General features: G+C 39.0%; 1 protein-coding gene across 2 annotated transcripts in view; it reads left to right on the top strand.

Annotated features, from left to right (window-relative positions):
• Positions 1-21,710, top strand: part of ABCA4 (ATP binding cassette subfamily A member 4) — a 136,599-nt gene that overhangs the window by 15,265 nt on the left and 99,624 nt on the right. The window contains exons 3-7 of one of the 2 annotated variants that reach the window (XM_074188198.1): positions 2,720-2,809; positions 10,851-11,091; positions 12,232-12,371; positions 13,002-13,118; positions 15,319-15,516. In XM_074188198.1, the coding sequence (XP_074044299.1) occupies positions 2,720-2,809; positions 10,851-11,091; positions 12,232-12,371; positions 13,002-13,118; positions 15,319-15,516 (786 nt within the window). Of the gene's footprint in view, positions 1-1,929; positions 2,810-10,850; positions 11,092-12,231; positions 12,372-13,001; positions 13,119-15,318; positions 15,517-21,710 lie in introns of those variants that run through there. The other variant, XM_074188199.1, reaches the window with a different exon arrangement.

Below are 21,710 nucleotides of genomic sequence, written 5' to 3'. Positions count from 1 at the left end.
AGCACAGGTAAAGGGATAGAAATGAAAGCTAGGAAGGCTGAACTTGGAGATGGGAAGATGAGGTCAGCTCCTCCCCCAGATCCTCGTTATTCTGTGTAACCTTGGTCAAGTCACTTAATTTCTCTCAGTTTCAGTTTCCTGTATATAAAATAATAGCCCCTATCTCACAGGGTTTCATGTGGGTCAAATGAGATAATCAATGTAAAGTGCTTTACATACTTCAAATAGCTTATGTTAGCTCTTCATGGCCATCTTAATACCGATGATGGGGGTTTTCAGTTCAATCTAGTGGATCTCAGGCTCACTCTCATCAGTGTCCTTCTCCCAAGGGCCATATTTTAAGTGATCCAACCAGATTCTGTCTGATAGGAGAATAGTCTTCATGTGCTATGGTTGTGTTGTTTGGTTCTAGTTGGCTTGATTCCCACTTAGAGAGGTAACAATGAGGAAGAGTCCACACTTAACTCTAGGAAGACTAGTCCCCCCGATTAGGCAACCACGAGGACCGACCCCTCACCCCCCATTTCTGTCTTTTATTCAACTATGGATTTTGTAGTTGCAGGCTTCAAAGTCAGCATCAACAATCTGAGCTCACAGGGCAGGGATTGGGTAAGGAGGGAATCTTGCAGAATCTTCTTTCTAGGTCAGGTATAGTGGCTAAATTCGGGAAGAAGACACCAGGCAACAGTATACACACCTGGTGGAGGGGAAGGGATGCAAAGATTTCTCAGCAGCAAAATGGGAAGGATAATCTGTTTATACATAAAACTTGTGCCTGGTATTGAGCAATTCTTTATTTTTTTGTGAAATTAAAAAAACAAAACAAAAAAACCCCAACTTATTTGGAATAGAAGAAAGCCATAGACATTGGGAAAACTGAAACATACTTAAACACACACACACACACACACACACACATACATCTCAACTTAGACAATGAAGTGTATTCTTCACTCAAAAAAGTCTGATCCCACCTACTTCATTGTCTACTTTATTTTCCTTGTCTTCATACTGGATGGATGAGTTATTATACATGGAAATCAGGAAGGCCTTAAATTTAAATCCTGCTTATTAGCTGTGTGACCATGAGCAGCTCCCTTAGCCTCTCTGAAAATTTCCACATCTGTAAAGTGGGGATCATAATATTTTTGGAGCCAATTCACTGGATAATTATTGTAGGATTCCAACAAGATAATGTAAAAGTGCTAATCATCAACACTAGCGAAGTCTTTTTTAAAGACAAGGCAACTAATCAATCAATTAACAAATATTTATGTTAAATAACTACTCTGTACCAAGAATTGTGCTAGGTATTGAAGATGAAAGGAAGGAACCCTTTTGGGGGTTTTCATGGTCAAGATGCTGGTTTGTCATTTTATTTTATGGGAGAGAAAACTGAGGCAATCAAGGTAAAGTGACTTGCCTAGGGTCACACAGTAAGTGTCTGAGAACAGATTTGAACTCTGGTATTTCTGACATCAGACTTGATGCTCTATCCATTGCACCCAAAGGCACTACCTCCACTTTATTTTACTGAAGTAGGGATCTGAGTGTGGAAAGCTCTCTATAATAATAGGCATTTTTTGATATGTTGGTTAGTTTCAATCCACTATGGGGGGGGGTTCCCTTCTTTTTTTCCCCTTATTCTGTGGGATGACTCTATACAAGGGAGAAGGGGAGGGAAATATAAAGTAAAAGTAAAGGATGCCACTTAATATTTATTTTAAATATTTATTTTATATTTATTATATTTACATTTATTATATTTTATATTTATATTTATTATTGTATTTATATTTATTTATTTAAAAAACCCATAAATATGAGCAGTCCAAAATATATTACAAAAGGTTCTGTTGTAGTTTGTATATCTCAGCCCCTCCAAAATTGGAGTTTGGCTTTCATCAAATCTCCTAAAAGATCCCCACATGGCAGGAAATGTTTTAGTCACAGTTTAGATGTTATGGAGTCTGAGTTTGGCAGTTGAGTTTGCCCTTTAGACTTTTTCAAATACTTGGAGATTCCTGGAGCCAGATTGGGCAGCTCATGGATCCCCTGAAGTGGAGAACCCTTGCACTGGTCATGAGGGCCAAAGACACACTGCTGGCATTTGGGAAATCTAGAGGAGAGCTTCTTCCCCTTGATAATCTGCCTGGCAGCAGTTCAGGCAGATCGTGTAACTGGAGAACTCCCAGGACTAAAGAGAGCCAGTGTTGAACAGGGGAAGAGGAGTTGACCTGAATGCAAAGAGCACAATGGAAGAAAAGATGGGAACAATCTGCAGGGAAGTCCGGGAGGGTGGGGAGAGACACTGAGGTGACCATGCTGGCAACACTCCACTCACATTCTTCCTCTTACTCCCACAGCTGCTCTCTGTTTGTCTTCCTCCAGGAGGCTTGCTCAGTGACTCTAAACTGGGTTACTTTAGTGTATTGAATGTTATCATGAAACTATTTGTGATTGACTTGCTCAGCAGGGTGACCTAGAATAATATCCTTTGATCTTCTCAATTAGATTTTTTAAAAAATGAGCTGTGCTTCTAGAAACAATCTCATAGAAATAGGCTCTGTGATCAGAAAGTAGGGGGGTGAATTTTTTTTTAATGGACCCAGGAGAATGGATGATCATGTACTGTTTGTTTGTGTGTGTGTGTGAGTGTGTATGTACTCACATGTACAACTGAACTTTTTTCCCCTTTCTTTCTTCTTATCATTTATAGCTTCCCACACTCTTAGACAGCAGTTCTCAAGGTATCAATCTGAGATCCTGGGGAAGGGCTTTATCTAATATGTCTCCAAGAGTGCAAGAGGTAAGTGGTCTGTTGATGGTAATTACAGTACAGGCCAAGGAAATTTCATTAAGGTTTCCCCAGATTTTCCCATACTTAGTCCACTAAGCAATTTTTCCCTGGACCTTCCATGTTGTAGTATAACAATTTGATGACTTTACCTAATTGTATCAAAGTGTTTGTACTTCTCTTTAATTTTCTGAATCTCTTTCATTTTACATATTGAGTAAGGTCACCAGAACCTGTGACTTTTGAGTGTGGTATGAGTAAACAATGGCTCTAAGATCTGCATCTAAACCTCTCTAGTTGGTGAATGATCTATTATTCTAGCCTGTTAATTTATCTACAATCCTTCAGTCCTCTTTTTTGCTTTTGCTTTTTGAAGACTGCTGGAAATTTAGGAACTATTCATGGGTCATTTGGTGCTGAAATTTTGACCAGTTCTATTTCTGACCTTGACTGGCTTAGCTTTCCTTGGAAGTCTTGCTCCCCAGAGTCTCCCTATATCGATGCCAAACTTAGTTTGGATGTCCAATTGGTGTAGCCCAGTATTGCCCAGAACTTCTAAGTGCCAGCTATCAACCAGTCTCAGCCTTCCGTATAGCTAGGAATATAGGCATGTGTCACTAGGTATAGCTTAGTCCTGTTTTGTTTTCAGAGGATTTTCATATAGTTTTTTAATGAAAAAAGTTTCATTAATATATATATATATATATATATATATATATATATATATATATATATAGGAGTTGACCTGAATGCAAAGAGTACAATGGAAGAAAAGATGGGAACAAGCCTTTAATATGATATCAAAATAACTTTAACATAAATATATGCTTATAACTTATAAAAATGATCCTACTTATAATATTATTGTGCTGGGTAGAATTCATGTAGTGCTGTTATTAAAAACCTTTTCAACCATTATAGAGAATTGTTTCCAACTAGTGAGGTCTTTGGACATCTGTGGTTTCCCCAGGAATGAGATTCCTTGCAAATATATTTCAGAAGGACATGGCCTTTTTTAGCATTCTTAGTTCCAAGTCACTGGATTCCATGGCTTCACAGATCAGCAGCACCATGGTCATTGCTTAGCTCACAGAATAACAGAATCTCAGAATAGATTTCAGAGGTGATCTAGTCCAACTCATTTCCATCTGTGATTTACCCAAGTAGTCATCAAACCTCTCTACCTGGAGATTTCTAGAAGTGGAAACTGTTGGTAGGATTCAAATAAATTAACAACTGATTCTCTGCCCTAATACAAAAAGATATACCGCAAGGTAGTTTAATATTTCATGCACTTAATACTCAAATAAGAACAAAGAAAACAAACAAGAAAAGTGGTACACAAAGCTAGATTGTTATATTACTTGCAGTAAGCAAGTATCCTTGCGGAGGGAAAGTTGCCATGTGATCACAGCAACCAGTGTTGAAACATATGCAGAACATATGCATTCTACCTATTCTCTTTTTTTCTTCTACTTCCATAGCTTCTGAAATGGTCGATAACATAATCCTTGAAATCTATATTTCTATCAGTTCATTGTGTCCCAGCTTCCTATTGGTTTCACTGTTCAGGGAACATCAGCCCACTCATAATATCTTGGGGGGAATTTTGGGTGTAACACAAAGTGGAAATAAATGACTGCTTGTCATCCCCTAATTGTTTGGCACTTTTTCTCTTTACATTATGTTTGTTTATTGAAGTAAAAAAGATGAAGGAATTAAAAGATAGTATTTCATCAAAGATATAATGAGAAATGAATAAATAAATATTGCAAGCATAGATCTGTTGATTTTTTTTTACCCATGGTTAGAATGAACATTACTGTAGACACTTAGAAAATGCTGTTGTGCAGATGAGTGGGAACAGAAATATGTGATTTCAACATGTGGCTGTTCAGGTGCCCACCTTACAGAGAACTCTGATTGCCAGTGCCACTTTAACACCTGGTTCACTGAATTCAATCTAAAAATTAGGTATCAGTTCTGCAGGCTGGTGCAAACCAGCTGAATCCCACCACTGGTGAGAACCCACTGCTTAATGAGGTAATGCATTCGACTTTGGGACTTCTCTAATTGTTGGGAAATTTTTCCTTAAGTTGAGCTGAAATCTGCCTCTGCCCCTTACACGCATTTCTCCTAATGATTTCTTCTCTGTGGCTAAGCAGTCCATATGACAGACTTCAGATGCTTTAAGATATCTCTCTTGGGTTTATGTCCGACCTGTGATGTTTTAAGATTGGTGTGACCTTGTAAAGTCACATGACTTCCGTGGGCCTCAGTTTTCTCTTATGTAAAATCTTATACAATGATGATACGATCTTATCACCACTAAATCTCTTGATCTCTGTACTAGACTTCCCCAGTTGCCCAAATCATCCTCATTTGACAAGGTCTCCGGTCTTGATCTTCTTTTTCTGACACCAACACTGTTCATTAAGACTCTGAATCTAGCACATATTTCATCTTCTTCTCCCCCCGCCCCCAGCTAACAAATGTTGAAGTCTATTTTTATCTAGGAGTTTTTTCATGAGCAAAATCCTCTGGTATTTCTTCAAAAGATCCTTGAATGGAACTCCTCTTACCGATGAAACTCATGACCCCCTCCCACCTTGGTAGAAGGTATGAGAATTACATTGGCCAAAAAATGAATTATTTTGACAAAAATACCCAAACCATCTTCCTTTGATCAACCTTCTAAAGACAAACTTCAAACTTTAGTAGTATAGTCCTCTTGCCCACAAAACCATCTCTGAAAATATATTTGAAACCTAATTTTCAACATGTTCAGCTAAAACTTTTGTTGAGACAGACTTCGAAAGCTCAGAGGTATTTCAAATTTTATGTTGACATATCAGAGTAGGACTGCAACAGAGAATTTATAAAAGATTAAAAAATATATAAATTCAGTAATTGTATATAAGATCTAGGTCAATCAGAAATCTACCTATCCAGGTCTGGGTAACCCCCAAGATTACTAATCTATCTTCTCTAACCAAAAGTTATCTACTGAACCTACATCTTCATTGCTGTGACCTGTTATCACAGGTATAACTAATATTTTTCTTATTTAAATCCACTTTCACAAAGGACCTGGAACAAACATCAGAAAAAATTTATACAGCTTCGTGAACATATGTACAGTTAGAGTTTGTGAAGACAGAGACTTCGTCGATATGGCTTCTGTATTGTTAGGAGAACTGACCTACAGATATATAGCACCAAGGGCCAGAGAAAGAAAAAGGGAAGGAAGCATATGCATTGGTGGCTTCCTATTTCTTTTCTTTTTTCAAAAAAATTTATTTATTTAAGGCAATGGGATTAAGTGATTTGTCCAAGGTCACACAGCTAGGCCATTATTAGGTGTCTGAGGTTGGATTTGAAATCAGGTCTTCCTGACTCTAGGTTTGGTGCTCTATCTACTGCACCCTGGTGGCTTTCTATTTCAACGAGTTGTTTTTCTTACTTAGAGTCAAGCTCAGTTGTTTCTAGCACCTAAGTGCATGTAGGTGCTTTTGGATTTGGTGAATAAAATTTAGTGAATTGAGTCAATAACCTGATCTTTTAGTCATAGCTCTGCCTGTTGTGTTGTTCAGTCGTTCAGTCATGACCCACTCTCCATGACCTCGTGAACCAGAGTAGGCCAAGAAACTCCATTAACTCTTCAAGTCTGTCCAAGTTCATGTTTGTTGATTCCAAGATATCATCCCAAACCAAGAATGACCCTTTTTGTTCTGTTTTATATTTTAAGATATGCCAGGCAAGCTAGCTCATCTTTAGTCCTTCTCCTATGCTCTTCTACCTTATGGGCCTTCTCAGCCCTGAATTTAATAGGTTTGGCTCCCCTAAGAAGATCTAAAAAACTCCCAGTTGAATTTTGCTTTTGTGTAAGCAACTTCAAATTTAGCCAGGTCTGTGGGGGAAATGAGCATAGGCCAGACACAGTTGCCATACAGGTATAATGTGGAGATGATCACACATAACATCTGACCCATCACCAGCTCTGGGGAATATTTTGGTTTAATGTTATTTGCTTTACCAGCATTCAAGAACTCTGAGTTGCTGCCTAGCAACATAATAAGGGTAGAAATGGTAGTATGTAAAGGAATTAAAGCATATCAATTTTTCTAGTTCCTTCTATGGTTATCAGGAGGTTGCTTATAAATATGCTTTAGAAGGCAAGACAAATCTTTGTGAAATGAGTCTATGCAGAGTATCCAATACATATTAATTGATGCTGATGACTATTTGACCTTGTATGAGTCATAGATTTGAATAATCATAAGGGAGCTCAGAGGGCATCTAGTCCAACCTGCGTCTGAACCATCTTGAGGATTTAATCTATGTGAACCATTGAATAAGTCACATAGTTGCTCTGGCTTGCTTAATTCCTCAAGGAGAAAATGAAGGGAGTTTTGTCTGGACGGCTTCTCATCTCTCTTGCAGTTCTCTAATTATGATCCTGTTTTCTTTCTGGAAAGTACTGTTAGTTAGGACTCAGGAAGACCTGAGTGGTAATTTGGAATCAGCCACTTACTAGCTGTGTGTCCCTGGGCAACTCACTTAACCTCTGTTTGCTGTCATCTACTGGAGGAGGGAATGCCAAACGACTTCAGTACCTTTGCTCAGAAAACTCCTTGGACATTATGGTTCTTGGAGTCAGGAAGGCCCAAACCTGACTGAACAACAATAAACTGTTAGGAAAGTCTTCCTTATGGCAAGTCTCAGTTTATTCTTTGAAACTTCCCAGTCATTTGTCTTATTTATGCTCTCTAGGACTAGGCAGAGTGGGTCAAGTTCATCTTCCCTAGTGACAACACTTTCAGGATTTAAATCCAATCCTACCAAGTCTTCTTGTCACCTGAAAGGGACCATGATCCTCTTACAGGTGATCTGCTCAGGGAAGAATATATGAGATGATTACTGACTTATTCCTAGAACCTAAGCCTCTCTCTTTAAAAAAAAAATATTTTATTTGTTTTCTAATTATATACAATAGTAGTTTCTACCTATCATTTTTGGTAATGTTTTGAATTTTACAATTTTTCCCCCAACTTCCCTCCCCTCCCACAGAAGGCAGTCTAATAATATTTACATTGTTTCTGTGCTATATATTCATTGATCAACATTGAATGTGTTGAGAGAAAAATCATATTCTTGAGGAAAAAAGTAAAATATGAGAGATAGCAAAATTATACAGTACATAAGATGACTTTTTTTTTAATTGAAGGTAATAGTCTTTGGTCTTTGTTTAAACTCCACAATTCTTTCTCTGGATACAGATGGTATTCTCCATCGCAGATACCCTAAAATTGTCCCTAATTGTTGCACTGATGAAATGAGCAAGTCCATTAAGATTGATCATCAACCTCATGTTGCTGTTATGGTGTGCAGTGTTCTTCTGGTTCTGCTCATTTCACTCAGCATCAGTTCATGCAAGTCTTTCCAGGCTTCTCTGAATTCCCATCCCTCCTGGTTTCTAATAGAACAATAGCATTCCATAGCATACATGTACCACAATTTGTTCAGCCATTCCCCAATCAAGAGTCATTCACTTGATTTCCAATTCTTTGCTACCATAAACAGAGCTTCTATGAATATTTTTGTACAAGTGTTGTATTCACGCTTTTTCATGATTTCTTCAGGGTATAGGCCCAGCAGTAGTAGTGCTGGATCAAAGGGTATGCACATTTTTATTATCATTTGGGCTTAATGCCAAAGTCTAAGCCTCTCTTAATGCAACATCAATTGTAGTTGGTATTTTGACCACTATATTGTTCTGTTGACTCATATGAAGCCATCCCTTCCTCCCCCAGTTTGTACTTATGATGTTGGTTTTTTCAAGCCAAGTGTAAACCTACAGTTTACCCCTATTAGATGTAATGGAATTCACTTTGACCCTGTGTTGGGACCAAGAAAAATCTTTCTTGAATCTGTCTGTCATCTCTTAATTCCCTGTCCCAGCTTTGCAGTATCTGCTACTTTGATAAGATCACCATTTTTTCTTTCCTTTTGTTTGTTATGGCCAGGACCCCATCATTGCAGCAGACTGATGTTCTCCTCCATCACAGGGCAGTCCCTTGAGTAAGGGAAACCACATTCCAACCATCTTGCCCATCCTGTGTGGTTTTGGCTAAATATACTGATGATCATAAGAATAATCCTTTCCAGAGGCATTATGAGGTTCATAATAGAAAAACCCAAAAACTTCACTTTGGTGCAGTGCAGACTGTTATCACAGACATGACTCACTGCTCAGATTCTCCAGAACACTTGTCAGTTTGCAGAGACAAGTGTTGGCATGAGGACAAAGAACGGGATGACAAGTAAACCTCCCTGAATGTCTATGGGAAGATTGGTCACAGACTCACTCCACTGAATTTCGATTGTGGTTTTAAATCCCCAAATGCTTTTTAGGACAAGTTGGGAGATATGTTTGCAAGAATAGTGGCTTTCCTCCCCTCCTTCCCCAAAGGCTAAACCAATAGGAATCATAAAATCTCTGAGATAAGTCATGGACATTCTTCTGACTACTGTAGATTTCTCTCTTCTTCAGATTATGGTGGTATAGAGAGAGAGAGACAGAGACAGAGACAGAGAGACAGAGAGACAGAGAGACAGAGAGAGAGAGAGAGAGAGAGAGAGAGAGAGAGAGAGAGAGAGAATGAGAATCAACCAAATTTTCTGCTAAATTTAATCCTGAACTCTCAGAGAAAGGAATCTCTCAGTAAACCTTAAATTTTTTTCTACTTCCACTTCATTTCTTCATTTACTGGAATCTTAAAAAGACCACCAAAAAACCCCCAAAACAGAAACAGCAAGGAAGAACACAAGGGAAAATTGTGAGATTAGTTCTCATGGTTCAAGCAGTGATCCCCCTGAATTCTTCACTGTCCAACCTAAGGTTAGACTTGTGCTTAGGTTTTCTGGGCTGGTCAGTACTAACTTTTTCTAGCAATCCATCTTCTTTCTCATGAATTTCCTCCCTGCTAAAAAAAAAAAAAAGAATATAAACCTTTGCCTGTACTGAGTAGGTTAGGAGTCCACATCCATCCCAGCTTTTCCACCTCCCCCCCCCCACCAGACATAGTTCCAGGAAAGACAAACAAGGGAATTGAAAGAAGAATAGTCTATTAAATTTTTTTAATGGTCACAACTGGATCCCATCCACCCCACTCTCTGACCACCCTGATTCCTTTAGGTACATGAATCTGTTTTTTCTACATAAACTTTTCCTTGCCACCATGACTCTTAGTCATGTGGCCTTGGAGATCCTGCTCAAAGTCAAGACTTTGTCTCCATTGTTACCTCTGACTCTGCTTGCTAAGGAAGCATAGCATAAAGGACTCACTCAGCTTGATGCAGGGGAAGAAACCAAGAATCTGGAGTCAAAAGACTCAGGTTAACATCTGTTCTCTGTGGGTTTCAGCAGGTCACTCAACTGTCCCAGGCTCAATTTCCTCATCTGTGTATTGAGGATGTTGGACTAGAAGGCCTGAATGCCTCTTCCAGTTTCATATCTTTGGTACTCTTACAAAAGAAGAAATACCGAATTTAAGAGTCAGAAGAGACCTGGGTTTGGTTCCAACCTCTGGTCTCACAGGTTGTGTGATCCTGTGCAAGTCCCTTAACCTTGGCTTGCCTCAGTTTCCTCAACTATAAATGGCTATAAAAATAGTATCTACTTCTCAGGGAATATTTGAGGATCAGATGAGAAAATATTTTTTAAAAATCTGGTACATAGTAGGCACATATTAAATACTTGCTCCCTTTCTTCCTACAGAGGGAGTAACTGAAATATCACCATAATACCTGAATTAATTAAAATGCTTATACAAAGCAAATTCAGTTGATGAAATTCATATATTCATTGCTATTTTCATATATCATTAAATCTTACTGTATATGCACATATACACAAATTTTATAATAAGATAAACATTCTATAATAGCATAAATGTTATCAATGACATATATTCCAAAAGCACATTTTGTAAAAATGTTGAGTAAATATCAACTCTTATTCAATTAACCTGGGATCATTGTTCTTCCTCAGCTAGCCCGTCGACAAAGTGTCCAGGACCTGCTCTGGGTCACAGGGCCCCTACTGCAGAATGGAGGACCAGAGTCATTTAGCCAACTGATGAGGATCCTCTCTGAGCTCCTATGTGGTTACCCAGAGGGGGGTGGCTCCAGAGTGTTTTCCTATAACTGGTATGAAGATAATAACTACAAAGCCTTCCTAGGCATAGATCCTTCCAGAAAAGATCCTGTCTACTCTTATGATAAGAGAACAAGTAAGTTTTCTTTCTAGTCCCTGAGTCACTCCTCATCTGCCATTTTGGGCTGTGATTGGGAATCCTGTATTGACTTCCTTGAGTGATTTTGGGCACATGACTTCACTTTTGTGGGAGCAGGTGGATGTGGGAAAGAGAGACCTCTATTTTCCACTGAAGAAAGATATCAATTATGAAGTGATTTGAGCATGAGCCATGGATTTAGCCAAGACTTGTCTGGAAAAAATAGAGGAGATGTTGGCCCCTGATCTAATTGAACTGGGTTAAATTCTAAAGGAAAAAACTGAAGGAAAGGTGAATTGGGAGGCAGGCCAGAATTTAAACAAAGCTTAGGCTAGAAGATCCTGGCAAATCATCATGACTATGAATATTTTGACAAGGACAATGCAAGGGAGATTTGTTTATGTGGTCCTGTCTGACTTTCTAGATACTAAGGCTCTGCCAGGGAACTCTCCTCACCCTTCACTCTTTCTTTCCTGACTCTTGTAACAACAGGGCAAATGAGTGACTTGCACTAAAATATGAAATAAAGCAGTGGGGGAGGTGCCAGCCATAAGCCAGCCTGGTGACAGTGACAACAGTATCAAGTTAAACCTCATCAACAGACCCTTGTTTATTCCTGGGGGCCAGGATTTGTGAGAAATACTGGGTTTATAAAAAATGGTGAAAAATACTTCCCAAGATCCTTGTCTTCAAGGAGCTTAATTCGACCCATACAAGATACCTAGAGAATAGATGGAGCCTCAGAAGTCAGCAGAGAACTGAAGAAAAGTCAATGACAGTTTAAACTGTCAGTGTCCTTGGACTTCCCCTGCTTGTGTGGCTCTGCACCTCCTTTTTTGGGGCGGGGATAATGCCCTTTGTCTCTTGGCTTAATCAATCTTTTCAATTCTTCTCTTCTAAAGTAAGAATTCTAGCAGAGCAAGTCCTGGCTTTTATTTCCAGGGACAAGGCCTTGATGGAGCTGTACTGGGACATCTGGTTATTGGGAATGATGAAATTCTTGTTGTATGAACCTGGCCTGTTACTTAGCTTATATTTCCAACCCTTCAGTCCTGAGTGACATGACCATGTTTGATGTTCAACTTTTGGGCAGAGTGGATATGATTCCATCCACCCTGTCTTCCTCTTTCTTGGCAGCGTCTTTTTGTAATTCATTGATCCAGAACATGGAAGCAAATCCTCTAACTAAAGTGGCCTGGAGGGCAGTAAAGCCCTTGCTGATGGGAAAAATCCTCTTTACTCCGGATTACCCTGCTGTTCATCGAATATTAAAGCACGTAAGCCCTCCCTCTTCTCAACCCCTCACTCTTTGCCTTGGGCCCCTCAAGAAGATGAGGATTTTCCTTCTTCTCTTTTACTTGCCCTTCACCCTTTCCCTGACTTCTTGGCATGTGCCACTCTGGTGCCCATGCTACGCAGCCATACCAGACTCAGAAACTCCAGGACCAGACACCTGGCTCTAACCCTGTAGGAAATGTGTGGCCATTTCCTCTGCTAGCTAGTTCATATGACCAATATCTCTATGTCCTGACTGTGTGAGGAGGCATCAGTATTGGCTGGAGAAGAGAGAAGGGAGGAACCAGCTCACTAACAAAATGAAACCAGATTTAATGGGAGGCAGGGAGACAATAACACATCAATATCCCATGGACTAATGAGGATAACAAGAAACCATTAGTTTCTGCCATTCAGGGTTCCTGAGAAATGGTAGGTTGTTCTGGGAAATCTCAGCAGACCAAGAAATCTTCAGATCGGTGTAGAAAAGGAAAAACACTTCTGTAAAAGGCCTTTCCTAAACATTGGGACTGCCCCAACAGGTATGTTAAACTCCAGAAGCAGTTTCATATGCTCTCTTTTTTTTTTCTCCCTGCTCTACCCTTGCTCCTCTATCTGTTCCTGTTTCTCAGGCCAACTCGACTTTTGAAGAACTGGATCGTGTTAGAAAGTTTCTCAAAGCTTGGGAAGAAGTAGGACCTCAGATCTGGCATTTCTTGGACAACAGCACCCAGATTACCATGATCCGAGTATGGGAAACTCTGTTGGGGTGGGCCTGGAAGGGGGAGCAGACAAGGGAATGAAATTGGGTCCCTCTTGTATTTCACAAAAAAAGATTCATCAGATTTTAAAAGGAAGACAAAAATATAGTAAGTATGGCCCTCATCTCTAAATCTGAGCCCCTGTGATGCTATCTATGTCCAAGATCATGAAGAGGAAGCTTGAGATAGAGACAAGATGCAAATCAAGTCAAGAAGCATTTATGAGGCACCTGCTACTAAGTGCTGGGGATTCAAAGACAGGCAAAAGAGAAACCCTGCTATCAACAAGCTCACAGTCTAATGAGGAAGATAACAAGGAATCAACTATGGACAGCCAAGACACAGAGAGGATAAATTGGAGATAATATGGGAGGGAAAGCACTAATTTAAGAAGGACTAGGAAATACTTTTACTATGAAATGAGACTTGAAGGAAGCCAGGGGTTCCAGGAGACAGAGATAAGTAGGGAAGAGAGCTCTAGGAATGAAACTTAGATTCAGAAGACCTGTGTTTGAATCCTCCCTCAGATACTTAGCACCTGTGTGTCCTTGGACAGTCACTTAAATTCTTTGGGTCCTAGTTTCCTCATTTGTAAAATGAGGGGATTGGTCTCCATCTGACTCTAAATCTGTGGTCTTAATGATTTATGAAACTTCAGAGTATACCAATGGAGTCATCTAGCTTAGGAAGAAAATATATGAATTGAATGCCAAGGGGTATATCCAAACAATGTTCAAACCATGAGGGAAATCCCAAGATCTTTGCCACTTATGGAGACTTAAGGCCTCAATTATCCTAGAAGGGCCTTTTATTTAACTCCTCACCCTTATGGGAGTCAGGATGGGTTGCATCTGAAAAATGGTTGGGTTTTTTTAAGATATCCAGCTCTGCCAAGAAAGAAGTATTAAGTTCCTAATAACTGGACTATTTGAGAAAGGAAAAAAAAGCAAAGAAAATGTTGCTTTCCCCTTTCCCTTAAAAGACTATTGCAATATGAGTAATACCCATATTTATTTTGGTGGATCTGCTTTTTTATTTTAGAAAGGTTTTATTTATTTTAAACTTTACAGTTTTCCCCCCAGTCATGCTTCCCTCCCCCCACCCCCCACAGAAGGTATTTGGTTAGTCTTTTCATCATTCCCGTATGCATTGATCTAAGTTGAATGATGAGAGGGAAATCATATCCTTAAGGAAGAAACATAAAGTATAAGAGCTGGCAAGATCAGACAATAAGATATCAGGTTTTTTTCCCTAAATTTAAGGTAATAGTCCTGGGTCTTTGTTCAAACTTCACAGCTCTTCTCTGGATACAGATGGTCTTCTCCATCACAGACAGCCCCAGATTGTCCCTGATTGTTGCACTGATGGAATGAGCAAGTCCATCAAGGTTGATCATCACCCCCATGTTGCTGTTAGGGTGTACAGTGTTTTTCTGGTTCTGCTCATCTCACTCAGCATCAGTTCATGCAAATCCCTCCAGGCTGTCCTGAATTCCCATCCCTCCTGGTTTCTAATAGAACAGTAGTGTTCCATGACATACATTTTTGGTGGATCTTCTTAAGAAAGCATTACTCTGTTATAAAGTTCTCTCTCAAGGACCCACTGTTCCTTAAGTCTACCTACTAGAGTCTAGAGCAAATCCACCTAAAGGAATTGCTAAAAGGGCTTTGATGTCTCTGTCTCCAAATACTGCAAACTGGGGAGAATCTTAAGAAATTTGAAAGATATAATGTGAGAATTGAAGAGAGAAAGATGAGAGAAAAGGAAAGAAGGAAGGAAGAAAGAAAGAAAAGGAAAAGAAGATAGAAAAGAAGGAAGAAAGGAAGGGTGAGAGAGTGAAAGGATAGAAGGGAGAAGAAAGAAAGAAAGAATGAGTAAGAGAAAGGAAGGAAGATGGAAGAAAGATGGAGAGAAAGGAAGGGAGAAGGAAAAAGGGGGAGAAAGGAAGGAAAAAAGGAAGAAAACAAGCCTTAAATTCATCATCAGAGGAATTTGATTCATTTCCCAATTGACAATTTCTGTATGCATGACTTTGGACAAGTCAATCAGTTTTCTAAGTCTCATATTCCTCATCTGAAATATGAGATAATTAGAGTAGAAAACCTCTAAAGTCCCTTCCAGATCTAAATCTAGGATCTAGGAGAAAAAGATTGTTATACAAATACCCAATATATTTTTCCTCACTTAGGACACTCTGGAGAATCCAACAGTGAAAAGCTTTGTGAACAGACAGTTTGATGGGGAAGGAATCACAGTTGAAGCTATCCTCAATTTTCTCTATAATGGGGCTCAGGAAGGTCAGCCTACAGATATGGTCCCTTTTGACTGGAGAGACATCTTCAACTTCACAGACCGTACCTTTCGTCTGTTTAATCAGTACATGGAGGTAAGAATGAACAAGTCTTTTGCACCTCTCCATAGCACATATATATACACTAAGGAACATCCAGAGAATAGCTGTAAGAGATGCCCTCAGTCAGCAGCAGGGACTTGGGATTCATTTTCATCATGGAAAGACAGAATACACCACTCAGTGAAGAAAGAAACCAAAACATATATGGTTTTATATTTCAAGAGCAATGGACAGATTATGGATTTATGGTCAGGTAGACCTGGATATTTTTTACATGAATAGACAAACCACTTCACACTCAGTATCTCTATTTCTTGACCTGTAAAATAGAGGTAATATCTGTAGAACATATTTCATAGGATTGTTGTGAAACTTTAAAAATCCATATATAGATGTGTGTATGTGTGCATAATATACAGAGATAAGTATGCAGTTAGACATTGCAGTGAATAGAGTGCCAGACCTAAAGTCTGGGAGATTCATCTTTGTGAGTTCAAATATGTCCTCAAATGTTTACTAGTTGTATGATCCTGGCATGTCACCTAACCCTGGTTGTTTTAGTTCGTCATCTGTAAAATGGAAAAGGAAATGGCAAACCACTCCAGCTTGACCAAGAAAACTCCAAAAGGGATCATAAAGAGTTGAACACAACTGAAACCATTCCAACAACTGTACCCAATCACCCCCTTCCCCAATGGGCGCACACATGCTCACACCAAAACACACACACACACACACTTTAAGTAAGGGAAGATAGTTTGAAAATTCATTAGTTATCCTTCTGATTACCCTTGAATTTGAAAAGTTAGCTTTGTTTAGTTTAGAGGTTGTTCCTGAACATATGAAACCTTGTCTAGAGTTCACAGTATTTTAAAAATTTCACAGTATATTCAGATTACAAAAGTCTTGAATTTCATACCAGGAAACCAAGATCAAAGAAAATTTTCATATGAAAATGTGCATGAGGAAGGCATAAAAATTTACTTTAACCTACTTTCACTCCCCCCCTCCCCTTTATGACTGAGGGATAAATAGAACATTCGTGAACTGGCTGTTTTTGCCTGCTGTGAACTTAGTCAAGATAGAGAAATAGTTAACATTGGTTCCAACCCTTCATAAACCTGTGTACCTACTTCTTTTATTATTTACCCAGCATGCTCAGCTTAATTATGATTTATCAGAGCCAGAAGGTTGGGCTTTGCTGGGCTGTGTTTTGGGGCTAGCACACTTTGGGCCATATTCCCACCACCACCCATTTGGAATGTGCTTAGAAAATGTAAGCTATTTTTAATCTTAGTCTAAGCAAACATCAATCAGGAAGATAAATCTACTTGGGGGAAAAGACCGTGCAATATACCATGAAACCAAATATGAGGCATTTAGGGATTATACACTGATGTCAATTCTCTATGTGGCTGCTCCCTCTATTAGTACCTTGGATCAAGACTTGACTGGAGGGGTAGATGAGGAAAAAAGTAGAGGAGCAGTATAGAAGTCTGATTAATAATAATAATAATAATGAAAAACTAACATTTATATAGGTATAGTTTGTGAAACACTTTACAAATATCTCATTTTATCCATGCAACGACTTTTTGAGGTAGATACTATTATTCTCCCCATGTTGCAGCTGAGGAAACTGAGGCAGGCAGATATTAAGTGACTTACCCAGGATCACACAGCTACTAAGTGTCTGAGACTGTATTCTGCTTCAGGTTTTCCTGATTCCAAGTCCAGTACTCTATACTCTGTGCCATGTAGATGCCTCAAATAAAAATACAAGTTTAGTCAAATGATAAGGTTTATTGGCTTTCCCCAAAACACTATGTTACATTTACAGGAGGTATTTTGTTACAAAGACTCCATTCACAATCTAGCTCCAATCTGTCTGTAGAGATTTCATATTAACTTTCCTTAAGCACTCTGCATTCCAGTAAAATGTCTTATCACAAAATGTTAAAATATTCCTTTACACCACACTCCATTTCCTGCTTGTGCACCTTTATATAGACTGACCTGCCACCCTTGAAATGTTGTCCTTCTTCAGCCCTAAGGCTTAAGAATCCTTAATTTTGACAGGGCTCAGTCTCAAGTGCCACCTCCTCTAATAATAACTAATTTAGCATTTCAAGGTCTACAAGATCTTCCAAACCCTGGGAGATTTGAACCTTTATTCTCCCCATTTTACATATGGTAACTTGCCTAGGATCATATGCTAATATGTATCTAAAGTAGTATTTGAACTCGTGTTTTGACTCTGAGTTGGGTCCTTTACCCACTATGCAGTTTACCCCTTCTCAATTGCTGGTATCTCCTCTCCCGAATTGCTTTTTACCATTTCCATTTTTGTCTTTTTCTTTGCCTAGCACAGTGGCTGGCACATAACAGGTCCTTAATAAACGAATTTTGGGTTGCACTGAATAGAAATAAATACGAGGGACTGGACCAACAATGTTGTAATGGATGTCATGGCATCCCTGTGGAGTTTGGACAGAATGTCTTGACAAAGACATTTTATATTTCTTGTGATTCAGTGTGATGCAATCAATAAGACACATTAACAATCTCTTCAGCTGAGTTCCTTTTCTTTTTCTTTTTCTTTCGAGGGTTACTAGTCTGATGGATCAGGGTTGTACAGTGAGGGGAGGCAGAGGGGGCAGAGCTGTGGGCAGATCGCCCAGCCCCTCACAATCTGAGTTGACCACATACAATAAGTATGTGCTTGTGCTACCTTTATTAGGCTTATAAAGTATATTGTTGGTGTCTTCCTAGACATGGACCCCACTGCTTGTCACACTGTTCTATCTATCTATATATGTATAAATATATATGTACATCCATACATGTATTTTATACATATACCAGACTACCAGGTAAGGAAAATTTTTTATGTATGTAAACCTACACATGTATTATATATTAGGAAACTTGAAGAAATGAGGTTAATGGATGAGTTTAGTCTGGCATGACCCATTCTTTTTTTATTATCATTTAATTTTTAAAAAATCTTCCATGGTTACATGCAAAAACAAGTCTCAACATTCACTTTTAAAATTTGGGGTTCTGGGTTCTCTCCCTTCCTTCCCCCTCATTGAGAAAGCAACTCCCTTCATTGGAAAAAAAATATTTTATTTGATATGGATTAGAAATGGTCATGAAAAACATTACCACAATAATCATGTTATAAAAGTAAACATACCCCCCCAAAGAAGACAAAAACTTCATGAAAAATACTGTAACAAAAAGTTTTTCATCAATCTATATTTAGACACCCATTTGCTCTGTCTTTAGGAATAGTATTCTTTACCATAAGTCCTTCAGAGTTCTTTTGCTGAGAAAAGCTAAGTCATTCATTGCTGATCACCCTACAACATTGCTGTTACTTTGTATATAGGACATTTCCCATTGTATCTGCTCTCGCAAGCTTTGTACTGAGAGCATCCTGTTCATCATTTCTTGTTACAGAATAGCATTTCATCATAATCACACACCATAGTTTATTCAGCCATTCCCCAACCGATGGTCATCCCCTAAATCTCTGGTTCCTTGCCCCCAGTCAAGAGCTGGTGTGACCTATTCTTGATAAAGTTATAGTGACTCCTTTAACTGAATTAAGTTAAATTCAGCCAGCATTTATTAAATCTCTGTCCAAGGCACTAATGTTAAGTACTGGGGATGCAAAATCAAAATAGAAAATAATCCTTGCCGTTGAGGTACTTAACATTGTTCTGAGAGTAGGGCTATGGAAGAGAGGAGCAGGGTAGAAGAGGAAGAGAAAGAGAACACTGTGGACAGAAAATTGAATTCAGGGTAAAGAGGAGAACATTAACCACCAGGGGCTCAGGGAGGTGGGTACTTCATCTGAGCCTTGAATGAAGCAAAGGATTCTAAGAAGTGGAGATGAGGAGGAAGTTCATTCTAGGTATGGGGGACAATCAGTGCTGCTCCCCCCACCTCAGCTCCTGTGCCAGTCAGTGGAGGCAATTTAGAGACCAGTCCACAGGCATAACTGGGTGCAAGAATGAATGAGTAGGGGCGACTAGGTGACGTAGTAGAAAAAGCACCAGCCTTGAAGTCAGGAGTACCTGGGTTCAAATCTGGTCTCAGACACTTAATAATTACCTAGCTGTGTGGCCTTGGGCAAGCCACTTAACCCCATTTGCCTTGCAAAACTTAAAAAAAAAGAATGAATGAGTAGAGGAGAGTATGGGGAACATTGCTTCCTATTTTAGAAATTTATTAGCCCTGCTGTTTTCATAAATGTATTTTAATTGTGCCAGGAATCAAAATCAAGGTTTGATGTTCACCATGTTCAATCTAGTCTCTCTTCTCTTCCCCTTTTTTGAAAATTTGGAAAAGTTACCTTTCTCCAATCCTATAATACTTATTGCTATATCTATGATCTTTCAGATATTACTAACAGGTGGTATAGTGGATAGAGCACAGGGACCAGGAGTCAGAAAGACTCATCACCCTGAGTTTAAATCTGACTTCAGACATTATAGACTATTCTTAAGGCATGTATCTGAAGACCAATATTTAATCAATGATCACATGAATGTGACTGTTCCCTCCAATCATGGAGATCATAGCTCATCCATGTCTCTCCATCATATGTGATGTTGATGCTTGAAGGTGTTTTTCAACAACTTCATATAATTCTCCCATAGTCTATGTTCTTTTCTAGTACCAACAAACCTTTATTTTACATGTAAGAAAACTGAGGTCCAGATGACATCTCATCTAAATAATCAGAAAAAAATATGCTTTTGACTTAAAAAATGAAATATCCTGATCATCAGCTTTCTGCCTAGGGAATAGTTTACTCCCATGGCAGACTCGGGCTATTTCCAAAACAAGTCAACAATTGTACTATTTAAACTGTACAGAAAATTCAGAATTTCCTAGGATTCTAAATAGGATCTAAGATCTGGATATGGAAGGGTTCTCAACACTCATAGTAGAGTGCTAAAGTCACATCAGGGTTCAAAGCGCTTATAAAATACTCCTTTTCACTAATGCCCAATCAGGATTCTATAGACACTTTTTAAAATATCACACAGCAGGTCCATGGGTCTTTGGACTTTGACTATTCTGAAAATATAATATAAACATTAGAAGACAATATATAATATCCAAATATGAAATATAGTAAGTTGCTGACATTAGATTGTGAGATCCTTGAGGGCAGGGTCATTCTTTTGCCTTTCTCCACATCTCCAGCATTTAGCACAGTCCAACACATACATAGGAGATGTTTCATAAGTATTTGTTGACATCTAGCTGATAAATGGCCATTTGTAAAATATCAAACTGATCAACCCAACCAGCCAACTGCTCCTCTATTTTGTCTATCGCTTTTATCAATAGAACTCACTTTCAAAAATGCAGCATCTCTTCAGATTATATGGTATAAGGGAAGGTTATTGGGATTTTTTTAAATAAAGGAAAAATTCAATTTCCTTTGATAATGCTTATGTTCTTAGCCTGGAGTCATTTCAGCCTCGAGTCCTTCAATTTTCTCATATACCTGTGTTCTCTTTTCCTTATCATTTGGCCAGTTGACAAAGCTTCCTTTGTTTTCTTTCTTTTTATCTCTCAGAGTGAGAAAATGGCATGTGGCTGTCTCCCAGGCTGGTGATTTAGGTGTAGGACAGGAGCTGAGGTGGGGGAGCAGCAGCCCTCCCTGCGGGCAGAGCCTCTTAGTTTGCCCCAGGCTGTTGGGAGGCTCTGACACCTGAACAGACCAGACTGGGGGTTGCGGTGATTGGAGAGAAGGTAAAGGAAAGGGGCAAGCTGTTTCCAGTGACTAAGAGAGCCTTTAGCTACTCCAATGCATCATGGTTTCATTAATGTGGTTAGACCGTCCCCTCCCACCTTCCCTGTTGTCTCCCCAGTCCAATTCTTGCTTATGTCTTCCTGTGCCTCCCACTTGGCAGATCAGCCCCTTTAGCTCTTGTGAGACCTTTGTTCTGGATAAAAGCCCCATTGTAATCTTGCTCCGGGAGATCCCTTCTGGAAGATTATATACAGTGCAAGACACCACATTGTATGAGGAATGATAACAAACTAGAGAATATTGAGGGAAGGGTGACCAGGAAGATGAGAAATATGAAAACAATGTCACATGAAGTACATTGGAAGGAACCAAGCATATTCGGTCAGGAGGAAAAAAAAGGCTTAATGAGCAGATTCCCTATGTGAAATAGTTGAACTATAAATATAAA

This window comes from Macrotis lagotis, chromosome 5 (genome assembly GCF_037893015.1).
Source record: "Macrotis lagotis isolate mMagLag1 chromosome 5, bilby.v1.9.chrom.fasta, whole genome shotgun sequence".
NCBI classification, from domain to species: domain Eukaryota; kingdom Metazoa; phylum Chordata; class Mammalia; order Peramelemorphia; family Peramelidae; genus Macrotis; species Macrotis lagotis.
The sequence above is the reverse complement of the archived record's forward strand: the minus strand, read 5'-3'. Positions and strand labels throughout refer to the sequence as shown.